This window comes from Phyllobates terribilis, unplaced genomic scaffold, assembly GCF_046119375.1.
Source record: "Phyllobates terribilis strain yellow unplaced genomic scaffold, ASM4611937v1 Scaffold_4__5_contigs__length_816908805, whole genome shotgun sequence".
Classification (NCBI taxonomy): domain Eukaryota; kingdom Metazoa; phylum Chordata; class Amphibia; order Anura; family Dendrobatidae; genus Phyllobates; species Phyllobates terribilis.
Genome location: NW_027362764.1, coordinates 660,491,971 through 660,504,836, shown reverse-complemented (window position 1 = coordinate 660,504,836; position 12,866 = coordinate 660,491,971). Strand labels below are relative to the sequence as shown.

At 42.8% G+C, this 12,866-nt stretch overlaps 1 protein-coding gene across 2 annotated transcripts in view; it reads right to left on the bottom strand.

Annotated features, from left to right (window-relative positions):
* Positions 1-12,866, bottom strand: part of LOC141264476 (uncharacterized) — a 497,614-nt gene that overhangs the window by 287,404 nt on the left and 197,344 nt on the right. For both annotated transcript variants that reach the window (XM_073676751.1, XM_073676752.1), the window contains exons 16-17: positions 4,355-4,522; positions 1,001-1,168 (exon numbers count right to left, since the gene is read on the bottom strand). In XM_073676751.1, the coding sequence (XP_073532852.1) occupies positions 1,001-1,168; positions 4,355-4,522 (336 nt within the window). The remainder of the gene's footprint in view (positions 1-1,000; positions 1,169-4,354; positions 4,523-12,866) is intronic.

Here is a 12,866-nt window from a genome sequence, read left to right as displayed (position 1 = left end):
TGGTGAGTGCCATAAGATCCAGCTGGTGAGTGCCGTAAGATTCCACTGGTGAGCACCATAAGATCCAGCTGGTGAATGCCGTAAAATCCAGCTGGCGAGTGCCGTAAGATCCAGTTGGTGAGTACAGTAACATCCAGCTGGTGAGTGCAGTGACATCCAGCTGGTGAGTGCAGTAACATCCAGCTGGTGAGTGCAGTAACATCCAGCTGGTGAGTGCAGTAACATCCAGCTGGTGAGTGCAGTAACATCCAGCTGGTGAGTGCAGTAACATCCAGCTGGTGAGTGCCGTAAGATCAAGCTAGTGAGTGCTGTAAGATCCAGCTGGTGAGTGCAGTATCTACCTATTCTTTGTGTACTTTGAACTTTGATACTGAGCACCATCGGCCGAATACTACAATCCAGTAATTAGGGCTGTCCGTATTTCAGCTGATGTCGACATGAAGGTAGTGTCAACTACTTTATTTTATGGAATTACTGTTTTTCTCTATGCACTCATGCTTAAAAGGGGATGTCCACTATTGGACATCTTCTTGAATGCTAATGTGCCCCAGATGAAATAAAAAACACATATACCTTCAGGACTGACAACATTTTGGTACTGTTTCCCACCAGTCATGTGAGGATTGATTGGCAGCAGCCTTCTCACCTCCGTCAGATGGAACAGTAATCAGATGGAATCATTGGGAAACACATCAACAACATTGCTGGAAGGGGGCTGGTCTTTAATGTATGAATGTTTTTTATTTAATTTAGTGCACTTTAGCGGTTAAGAAGGGGTAGTGGACAGCCAATTTAAAATGTCAATAGATGACAATAAGAAGAATAATGCTAGGCTGCTAAGCGAGGGAGAAAACTTGGAAATCAGAGGCGCAGAAGAGCAATATGAATCTTTTATTGTTCACCTACCGAGGACAAAAAATAAAACCTACTGTAGAAAAATAATGTCTGGCATTGTAACATGAAAACAAAATCCGATGTAAGAGGAATACAGCAGTGTTACCTGTTCGACTGTCTGTTTGTGATTTGATTGTAATAAAGTTATTTCCAGTCTTAAATCACAAATGTTCTGCTCAGCAGACTCCAGACTTTTTGAACATTTTCTGCAGTGTCTCTTTGACTGCTCCAAATCTTCTTGCAGTTTCGCGATCATTTCCTCATAAAATTCAGCCTTGAACATAAAAAATGTGCAGTTTGATGAAGACCTTTTAAGAAACCTTTTTTTTTTTCATATAGCATTTAGGAGATTATTTAAAGATCACCATGTGATTGCGGTAGAAAGCAAAAGCAAGCGCTCGCTACTTTGAGCCCTTTTTACAGCCCAGAGCTGCTTTTTAACTATGATCGAGATCTTTAAACAATTCTCTTAAGTTTTCCTATTCTGATGACGGGGGCACACATAAAGTAGCAGCCAATGCCTGACCTGCGTGTGAAGATACAGTTGTAAGGAGTTCCTCGCCAAATGTGTGAATGCAATTTTTCTTCATTCCTTTTATCAGAGAATAGAGCCTGTACAAATAATAAAAAGCACGGGTTTTGTAATCCTCCAGTCATCTAACCTCCCCACAGGGGCAAACAGAAGCAATGCGCAGTTCCATGGTGTCAGGAGCCACAACCAGAGGATTAAAACAAGCCTTATTACTGTACAAGCTCCGATACTCTGTTAAATTACTTATGTGAACAATTCAGATTGCAATACCAATTTTACCTACTGCTCAATGCGCCTACAACAAGGGGGGGATTTAATAAAGCTGGGACACAGATTACTTTTAGGAAAATGGCGTTCATATTCCTTCTCAGCGTTATATACATAATAATTTCCACCGAGATATTTCACACTGAATTATAATAAAATTGCGTCCAAAACACAATCTGCTACAATATGAAGGATTATTCTGTCACCTGAATATATCATTGCTCCCTTGTTCCCCATAGATTTAGTTTAGAAATTTTAAATATCTTGGATATAATAAAACTCTCACTATCAAATAAAAAACATTTAGCCTTTAGTTATATTTGCCTTTTTTTATATCTAGATCGGTCTACAATGACCCCTCTTACTTGCCTGTCTATTGCCTGGACCTTGGCATTTCCATGCTTGCAAATGAGATGCTTCCGAGAGGAAAGGAACAATGAAAACCTTAAAATTGCGCACCTGAAAAGGACAGCGGCCAGGACATTAAGTGACCGGCCCGGGTGATCGAGATGACCTCCGAAAGCAATATATTGGTCTATGAGAACAATCTCATAAGGAATAATAATGAATGTTTATGAAAGTGGGAAAAAATATTCTGCATATAAAAGGCAAGTGCTTTTGGCTTAGTTCATGCTTTCTGTAGAAAAAAAAAACATCAGACCCAATTATGGGAAAATTTCGTACTAAAATGTGTGAACTTTGGTTCAGATCTTACTGCTGATGATGTTTTTTTTCCTATGTGAATGCAGAAGTGGTCACATAAGACAAGATGTTACCACAGAAGGCAGGCTGTACAAATACCTGAAGACCCCCCTCTTCCGACAAGCCTACAACCTGCAGTAACCATCGCTCCACCATACCACTCCAGCTCTACTCTCACCTACTGGATCCTCACCCATCCCTTGTAGACTGAGTCCTCGCGGGCAGGGTCCTCGCTCCTCCTGAACAAGTCGCTGTCACGTTTTGTTAAAGATTATTGTAATTGTTTTTGCATGCATAACCCTTATTCACATGTAAAGCGCCATGGAATAAATGGCGCTATAACAATAAATAATAATAATAATAGCAGCAAGAAACCAGCCATGGAAACACCAAGGAAGGATGTTTTGTCTGAGCATGGATAGAAGCACTTTCTAGGTTAGAGAAAATGCAAAAACATTGTGAGGGCTCACTCACACTTGCATATAAAAAAGTCGGTTCCATTCTCACATCCAGGAGAGTGGGACGACTTTTTCTCACTTGTCTTCTGTGTGCGATCTGTATACAATCCGTTTTTTTTACTCAGCAGCTATTAATCTTTTACAGGACCATTTACAGTTTCCTATGCTACAGAATTGTAATGAATCCGAAAAAATCAAATGCCATACTGATTGTCCGTATAGCACGAGATTTCTTTCTTGTATTGTACCGATTTTGCATGCTGCGGTTTTTTTCTAATGCCGAATACAGCTGAGAAAAAATACACTGATCTGCACGGCCTCATTGAATAACATTGGTCCAAGTGCAATCTGATATCGGATTGCACTTGTCCAATTTACACGCTAATGTGAGCGAGCCCTTAGGGTTCGCTTACACTGGCAAGTAGCCAGCGTATAATTCGGATGAGTGCTATCTGACATTTCATCAGATACCACTTGCTCCAATGTTATACTATGGAGCAGTGCTGAATAGTGTTTTTTTTCCTTATGCCGAGTTGGAATGAGAAAAAAAAAGCTGCATGCTGCGATTGGCAGCATATATTAGAAGGCGCACACCCATAAAAGTCTATGGGTGTGTGCAAAACATCGGACTGCACTTGGATGTTATCTGAGTGCAGTCCGATATAACCCGACTCACACAATGGAGAAGATGGAGAAATTGAAGTGAACAATGCACCAGAAAAAACACTATTAACCTGCAGATATGGGATTAATCTGCAGGCGCCTGCATGTAGCTGAACGATGTGGGGAGATAATTAACTTTATTCTCCCAGGCAGCAATCTTTTTCAGTCATGGGGAGGAGCGCTGATTCAGTCACTACTCTGAGTATACAGAGAGACAGCTGTAACTGCACCCCGGCCCTGACGGATACTCGCTCTGCATTGGGGCCTGCTGTCAGTAAGGGGGAGCAGTTACAGCCATTATTCTATATACTCAGAGCGGTGACTGAACCAGCGCCGGTGCCGCCCCCGTGACTGAAACCAAATGCTGCCGGGGAGAATAAAGTTCATTTTCTCCCCACAGCATTTGGCTGCGTGCAGGCGCCGGGCAGGTTAGTAACACTATTAACCTGCAGATTAACTGCATATCTGCAGGTTGCTGGCGTTTTTTTCTGGTGACAGGTTCCCTTTAAGTTCTCCATCTTGTCCACACGTATGCGAGAGACTCTGATCACAGTAAAAGGACACTCGGCTCACGCTCGCAGCAGAGTTTGTGCCGAGGCTCATTTGCATATAGCATGAGAGAATTATCGGCTGCTATACATTAGTATGAGCGAACCCTTAAACTGAGAAAATGTTGACCTGTAAAGTATCTATCGTATGTATTAATTATAACTAGACTAGATCTTTAATTGTTACCTGCCTCTCGTTATCCCATGATAGGGAATCAGAATGGAAGATCTATGGAGCAGACGGGGCATCGTCATACACTGCAACATTTAATACCAGATGGAAAAAATACCTGTGTAGTGTAATATTTCATCTGTTTCTCTCCTGTAGAAAGATTCAGGAGGAGGATTTTCATCTGTGCTTGGGTTTGAAGTAGATCATTTTGAGAAGAACTACTTTTCTCCTGTAAATGGTGAATTTCATCCTCCAATTTTATCAGTCGATTTTCTTGTTCTTTAATCTGAAAAAATATAATGGAATATGTATTTTTTTTTAAATAAATACAGGTGAACACATTAAAGGTGAAACTTGGAAATCATAGAGACAAATTATATAGCTGAAAAGCTTTTTTACTTACCAGAATACTACCTCTAATTTGGATTCACTCTTAATTATAGTGGAAAAAGAAAAACAAATCCTGCAGCAAAAAACTGAAACTCAAAAAAAGTCAAATCAACTCCCTTCTTTTTTCAATGGCAAATGTTAAGCAATTGGTTGAAATGCTTTTTTTTCAATAGTGAGGTGCTAAAACATTTTGGACTGTCATATCCGGAATACTACGATTTATAAGTAAATTAAAAATCACATAGAAGACATCATATTGGAAGGAATGTTTGAGCTTGGACCCACCATTAATTCCCACAGATTCCCAAGTAACTTTGTGTCTCTTGGCCTCTGCTATGCCCCTTTCCTCCTCCTCATTTTGTGATTGACTGTAAGGCCACGGCCCCACTATCAGTATTTGGTCAGTATTCGGTCAGTATTTTTTCTCAGGAGTGGGAGTCAAAATCAGGTGAGGAACAACCAGAGAAAAGGTGTAATAGAAACAAGTCACCAATTCTGCATTTATCACCCACTCCTGGTTTTGGCTCTCACTCCTGAGAAAAAATACTGACCGAATACTGATCAAATACTGATAGTGGCCATGGCCTAATACAAATAGCTGTAGAAGAAGCCTCCTTGCTGTGTCCTGAGTGCAAGAGAATAAAATAGTACTGAATCTCGCCCTTTGGATAAGGGAAGTGGCTTCAGTTAACCATCACCTGAAAATGGAACTGACCCGTGGGAGATAAATCCTTTTATTTTCTATAGGATTTCCATACAAACTGCAGAATTATGCAGATAATGCTTTAAACTAACAAATAGTAAGAGCAACTATATTACTTGTCTAATTCAAACATTAATTTCAAGGTTTAGTGTTCAATTAAAAGATTATTCCCTGAATTGCATTATATTTTAGAAAGCACAGTAGATGTATACTTAATATTAATATACAGACTGAGCCCAACATAAAGTTTCTTTCATGTACCTTTGTGTGTTTATTCATTTCTATCTGCCTCATGTTACATACATCTTCCCATACCTGAGTAAGCCATCCTATTCTTACTTGCTAAAACATTTTTCAGCAGCGCTTTCTTCTGCTCAGTGCTGCAGACCCCTCCACCCTCTCCTGGGTATCTACATGTCTGAGTTATCACAAAGCTAATCTAAGTGTAGAATTCACCTTATGCAATCTCTGACCCGGTAGGGTAACTTGCCTGACTGATTTCATCTTCTCCAAATCTACATCAATATGGCTGCTTGTGTGGTTTTAAGTCATTGTTAAAGAAAAAAACTATTAACCTGCAGATATGGGGTTAATCTGCAGGTTAATAGCGTCATTAACTTGCCCAGGTCTGCACTTACCCGGACGCCGCAGTGGGGAGGCAATGAACTTTATTCTCCCTGGCAGCGTTCAGGTTTCAGTCACGGGGGTGGCACCGGCGCTGGTTCAGTTACCGCTCTGAGTATACTGGGCGGTGGCTGTAACCGCAACTCTGGCCCTGACTGACAGCCGGCCACAATACAGAGCCTCAGTGCGGGGGTGGCACAGTTACAGCCACCGCCCAGTATAATTAGAGTGGGGTGATTGAACCAGCATCAGCGCTGTCCCCATGACTGAAACAGGAACAGTGCGGGGGGAAAAAGTTAATTTTCTCCCCGTTGTGTTTGGCTAAATAACGCAATTAACCTGCAGATTAACCCCATATCTACAGGTTAATAGCTTTTTTATGGTGAAAGGTTCCCTTTAACTGGTTTAAAGCAGAGCTCAACTCTCCTGCACTTCTTCATAATGAATCTTATAATTACTAGGCAGTGCAAAGTTGTGTTTTTTGCCTGCTGCTGAAAGGTAAGTAATGTAAAACTGAAAATGCTGCTGTGCTGATGCATATGGCAAAAGATTTTCTTCTCTCATATGCATCAACAGAACAGCATTTGGAGTCTACATCGGGCAACAGACAGTTCAATGACTCTCAGCCCCTCTATACACTGCCCTATTCTGCAGTATATCTTCAATTTACTCCTCTATATACAACCCAATCCTGCAGTACATCACTCCTCTCAGCCCCCCTTTATACAGCCTATCCTGCAGAATATCCCTCCTCTTAGTTATCAGCACAGAGGCACCGCTGCTTCCTGGTATGAGCTTTCTGAACAGTAATGTGGGACACTTCACCCTCATTGGAGCAGTTCAGTTCCAGACATGTCCCAGAGCAAAGCTTTGCTGGTCGGCATCAATCTGAGAAAAATGCTCTGTGCAAGATCGACCAATAGAACTAGAACTACACCTGGATGGTTCCATTGGCAACTGGAGGGGAAATAAAGCCGGGAGGAGGGGAGTAATATGTACAAAATGGGGCAGTTGCAAAAATTAGATATATTTGCCCAAATTAGTATGTGAGCATTATTAAAACACATCCTTGTGATTTGGGGAATAACCCATTAAATGGTGCCATCTTGTTTTCAAATCCAGTTAAAATTACTGTAACAAATGAGAAAATACTATTTCAGAACATGCTTTGGGTGCGTTACAAAGCTCAGCAGCCCATCCATTCTGTGAACTGGTTCTTCTCACATTATGATATGATATTGCTCAATGGCTTCCCAGAACTAAAAGTGAAAACCCTTATAGAGTAGTTATGCATGTTCCCTAGAAAACAGAATATTGCCATGGACCACATGTTGCAAGCAGGTTCACAATGGTGTTAATACTTATGAGTCTGCTGTTACAAAGACCAGCTATGTCTTGTGTATAGAATGGAGGCTCAGTTGTGTTTGATCAACTATGTGCCATTATAAAGTGGTGAGAGAACGTAGGAAGTAATCACACAACGTTTCAATTTGACCAAACATTGCAATATCTAGGGAGATGACATGTTTTATTTTCACACTGCCTTTAAAAGTAATGAAATTAGGAGTCTTACTCAAACACACCTGAGGAAAATAACTCTCCGCTCCTGACAAGGCCAGCAATATTAGCAACATAAAATGGCTTACTCCAGTCCGCTGGTAAAGCAAGTGAGCTCACAGCTGCAGTTCTAAGGCTGCGATTATTAAAAAATAATTGTGTATTAAGCCTGGATTAAAAAGTGCCCTATAAACACACATTCTGATTTACAGCAAAGGAAGCCATGCTATTCCATTTACAATGATAAAATGCTTGCTGGGGAACATAACTCAAAGTTCATTACCGGACCTGGATTTTAGCCCCTCTGCGTGCAATTTGCCATGTGTTTTTATTTCCTAATAGATGTAAAAGTGTTCAAGAAATAAAATACAAGGTATTGCAGCTGCTTTCTGTACTACGTGGAAAACAAGAATTGCCCTGGAAAAATCTGAATTTCTTGTGCTTGCATAGTATTTTCTAGTGCTGTATATAGAGCGTCTGTTAGCACAAAATGACTGTTGAAACCAAGCGCAGGTGCTCGGTGCACTCTTGGCATAGCCAAACAGTCCAGTGCATCTTCCCACCTATTTGTTTTCCATCTACTTCTATCCTCCTCCTGACTCCTGTGAAGCCAGAGCAGTCAATCAAGAAAGAAGGGAGAAAGGGATAAATGCAAAACAAGGAGATGGAAGATGCACTGAATTATTTAGTCACACCAAGGGTGCACTGGGCGCCTATACTTGGTTTGTTTAGTCATTTTGCGCTGACAGACTCCCTTTAACATGCTGCGGACAATCTAATTCCTTAGTTCTTAACTCTGAGACACCCACTTACTGAGGGCACAAGGAAGCCCTGATTCCCATCTTGCAATGCAAATCGACCACCAGCAGCATTGTCTTCAAAGAAAAGTTGGGTAACACTGTTCGTTCAGTTCGTCCCCAGCTGTCATAGACTTTAACTGAAAGACCCATGCACAAGGATCCCCCTTTTTCTGGGAACTTGCCAGCTGATTGCATGCTGCCCCAACTGTGTGCAGCATGTATCAGCCACTGGCTGTACGATCACAGCCATGTATGTTTGTCTCCGAAAAGCTGTGGCGTGTCAGAGAAAAACATAATTTGAATAGCTTGCGTGGACTGAACTGCATTATTGACTAGTCGTACAAGCGGGTCCACGGCAGCAGCTTCTCTCTGCCCGCTGATAGTGACTGACAAGCCTTTGCCTGCGTGCATGTATAAGTAGAGGCTTGTCAGTCACTGTCAGCGGGCGGGGAGAAGCCATCGGGGATCCGCCTCTATGACTAGTCAATAGCGCAGCTCGGTGCCCGGTAGCTACAAACATAAAGCCAAGTTCTGATACTTGATGCCCATGGCTTGGGCAGCATGTACAGTATCTGCTGACAAGTGCCCTTTAAAGCTGACTAATTTTTTTCTCCAGAGCTGTTACAGCCATCCATAAGGAATTTATCAGAGATCTTATAGATGATTATGTGGAAAAGATAGGAATACCGCTTTAACAGTGCCAACTTTCTCAAGTTTTATTCAATTCAATTAGCAACTGTATAAAACAACATAAAAAGTTACATCATATAGTATACATACAGATGTAGCAGCCGCCCCTATGTTAATAATGTAGCACACCTCGGTGCTCCACGCTCTCTGTGTCATTCACTCTGATGAGCACCAATATACAATATATAGTGATAGCGCACCAGAGCCGCCAACTTGGCGGCTGCTACATCTGCATAAAAAAATCGTATGATCCATAATTAAACGCTGAATAGTACAGTATAACATTTAAGTTTTGAGTAAAAGAATGATTCTGCTTCACTATAAATACCTAAGTGTGTTGTAATGCACATATAGAATGCCAAAAAGAATTAAAATAAAATCACTGTTCCCCAAAGGAGCTGTGAGTATGCAGATAAATATTGAAGAAAACAGTATAATGAGAAAGAAATATCTATCTCATACGTTTCTTATCTTCTGTCCAGAATTTCTGATCAGTCATTTGGAGATTACACATCATTTTATCATACTCAGCTTGTGCATAAACGCTGCAGTCAGACACATCAGTAAAAAAAAAACTAAAACTTATGTAAGCGCAAGTAAGATCATAAGTCAATCCGATGAGTAAGTCTCCCATGACTATCTGCATTATATCCACTACTGTAGAGGCACTGACGTGCGTTGAAGCTAGCGTATGGCGTGACCCGTCTAATCTCATTGGATATGAAATGTACGAGGTGCCACGTGAGAAAACAAAATCTATATGATGTGGAACACACTTGTGCCAAAAAAGGACCGAATTATATGAGTAATGTGCCAAATAGGTAACCAGAAAAGTACTGCACAGAGGCCCCTTCATCAGGCCATTTATAAAAAAAAGGGACTGAGAAGAAGACAACACTTAAGAGATATCACACTATGGCACGGCACATGGAGAGGCTTGTTTTTTTTTTTTTTAAGAAAATTCAAAAAGTCAGGCCAATTTATTAAAATAAAAATCGTGAGAATGGCATAACAAAACAGAATTAGCAAAGCTCAGCTTCCTCTGTCATTCCAGCTCCAACATTGCTGGGTCCTTACTGGTCCCGGACTCCTGGTCCCGTTTTTACAGAGGAAATATCTGCTCAGCCAGTCACATGTGGTAGCCGTAACCCACCTTAATCAAGGATGGTCTGAGTGGTATTTCCTATGGGTGTAGAGGGAACAGGAAGCAAAGGGGGAGCAAGATCTGTGAAGGAAGTTTTGATTTTTTTTTAGTGCCACTTGTAGGCTTTTAAAATTAAAATTCTTTTTTTTTTTTTACACATTAATACCTTGACAGATAATTGTGTGTGTAACCTATCATTAGAGACATCAATATCAATATTAAAGACAGAGACCCTGATTCCAGCGATGTATCACTTAATGGGATGTTCGCTATAGTTTTGATGAAATCACTGTTTTATCTGAAGGAGATTATCACTAGTAACCCCGCTGCGATGTAGTCCTTCATATTCATGAGCTCTGTATAATACTGATCCCGCCACTGATTGGCAGCTTTCTGTGTATACTGTGTATGGGCAGAAAGCTGCCAATCAGTTGTGTGGGCGGGTTATACAGGGCTCTTTTCACATAACTGGTAGATCTGCAGTAGATAGTGATTTTATCAAAACGAGAGCAAGCAGTCCAGTAAGAGATACACCACTGAAATCAGGGTCTCTGCCCCTACATTATGCTGCTCTCAGATGGAGTAGCAATAACCTGGTGACAGATTCCCTTTAAGTTGACCAGACATGATAGTCATCACATTGACCATCATTTTGTGTCTTAAAGAATAACTGTTGTTAGATTACAAAGTTGCTTTTAAGTGTTTCTTATCAAAGAAATCTGCTTCTTTCTCCTCCTGGATTAGTCAGTCATTTTCAATATTCTTAATACTCGGGTAAAATCTGTATTCAGTGAAGGCAAATTGTTACATTACTGAGATAGGAGATGGCGGTTACTAGTGTAAGAGTCTTATGTTGACCAGAGGGGGAGGAGCCAAACTTATGGCTCCTCCCTCGTCACCTCCTATATCTTACATAGAATCTTATCAGCACCAACTGTCATCTCCTACCTCAGTGACATAAAAATATGTCTTTACTGAGTAGAGATTTTACCCAAGTATTGTAGCATACCTGGCGGCGTTCTTGCATGGTGTTCCATCTCTCATCATGCAAGATCGCAAACTTCATCTCCCGCCCAGCTTCCTGGTCTGGCTTCTTTCCTTGTGCTCTGCTCTGCTCCACTTTGGCTGCATAGGGCGACGCCCGATGAACTTCCTGTTTCTTGTACCTGCTGCGGACACGCCCCTGTTGCACCTTCAGCCTATTGCTGTCCATCTTTGGGTATTTATACCACCTTCTTCCTCAAGATGGCGCCTGAGCATTGTTTCTTGTCAGTTGGTTTTTTGTCTCTGACATGCCAGGTCCTATCCTGTTTTCCTGCCTGTTTTCCAGTTCTGTGTCTGAACTGTGGTCTGTTCTTGTGAACACGCTTCTTGCCTGTTCTTTCGCCTTCTAGGGGCCGTATTCCTAGATCTGCCTGTCTGTGCCTTGCGGTATCTGTTCCCGTCTGAACAGAGTCCTGTTTGTGTCCCTGCCTTGCGGTATCTGTTCCCGTCTGAACAGAGTCCTGTTTGTGTTCCTGCCTTGCGGTATCTGTTCCCGTCTGAACAGAGTCCTGTTTGTGTTCCTGCCTTGCTGTCTCTGTTCCTGTTCCTCTGTTCCCTGTTGTCTGTGCCTCGTTTCTACTTTAACCTTGTCTCCCTTTTCCCTCTATGTCTGTTTTCTGCATCTTTCTGCAGAGTCTGAACCCGCTCCTAAATTCCTTCTCGTCGTCTCTGTACCTCTGTTGTGAATTTAGTGTACGCTCGCTACTTCTATGTAAGTACTGTGCGTGCTTCTGGTTCTGCCTTTCCTTCTCCGTCTGTTGTTTGTGAACAGAGTCCTATCCCCTTGCCTTGTTTACCGCTCTGCGGTGTCCGCTCTGCTCCTGCTTAGCTTGCCGCTCTTGCGGTTTCTGCTCTGCTCCTGCCTTGCTTACCGCTCTGCGGTGTCCGCTCTGCTCCTGCTTAGCTTGCCGCTCTTGCGGTTTCTGCTCTGCTCCTGCCTTGTTTACCGCTCTGCGGTGTCCGCTCTGCTCCTGCTTAGCTTGCCGCTCTTGCGGTTTCTGCTCTGCTCCTGCCTTGTTTACCGCTCTGCGGTGTCCGCTCTGCTCCTGCTTAGCTTGCCGCTCTTGCGGTTTCTGCTCTGCTCCTGCCTTGTTTACCGCTCTGCGGTGTCCGCTCTGCTCCTGCTTAGCTTACCGCTCTTGCGGTTTCTGCTCTGCTCCTGCCTTGTTTACCGCTCTGCGGTGTCCGCTCTGCTCCTGCTTAGCTTGCCGCTCTTGCGGTTTTCACTCTGCTCTTGCCTTGCTTGCCGCTCCTGCGGTTTCTGCTCTGCTCTTATCTTGCTTACTGCTTCTGCGGTTTCCGCCCTGCCCTGCTTCTGCCCGCTGCTCCGGCAGTCCTGTCCTGCCCTGCTTGTGCTCGCTGCTCCTGCAGCCCCGTCCTGCTCTGTTCTTGCCCACAGCTTCGGGCGTTCCCTCTCTGCTGTGGTTGTCTACCATATCTGCGGTTCTGTGACCCAGTCTGTACTGGGTCTTAACCTCTCTGTGCTCCAGCCCGTCCTTTCGGCCAGTACCTCCCTGCCTGCATACTCGCCTGTATCCACCCATCTGCATACCTGCCGTGTTTGCTTACATCCACCAGTCTGTGCCAGCCTAACCTGCCTGTTCCAGTAATCCCAGTGTGGGTCAACCCCCGTGTCCAGAGTTTGACCTGGAGTAGCACCTGGTCCCTCTGCCCGGTT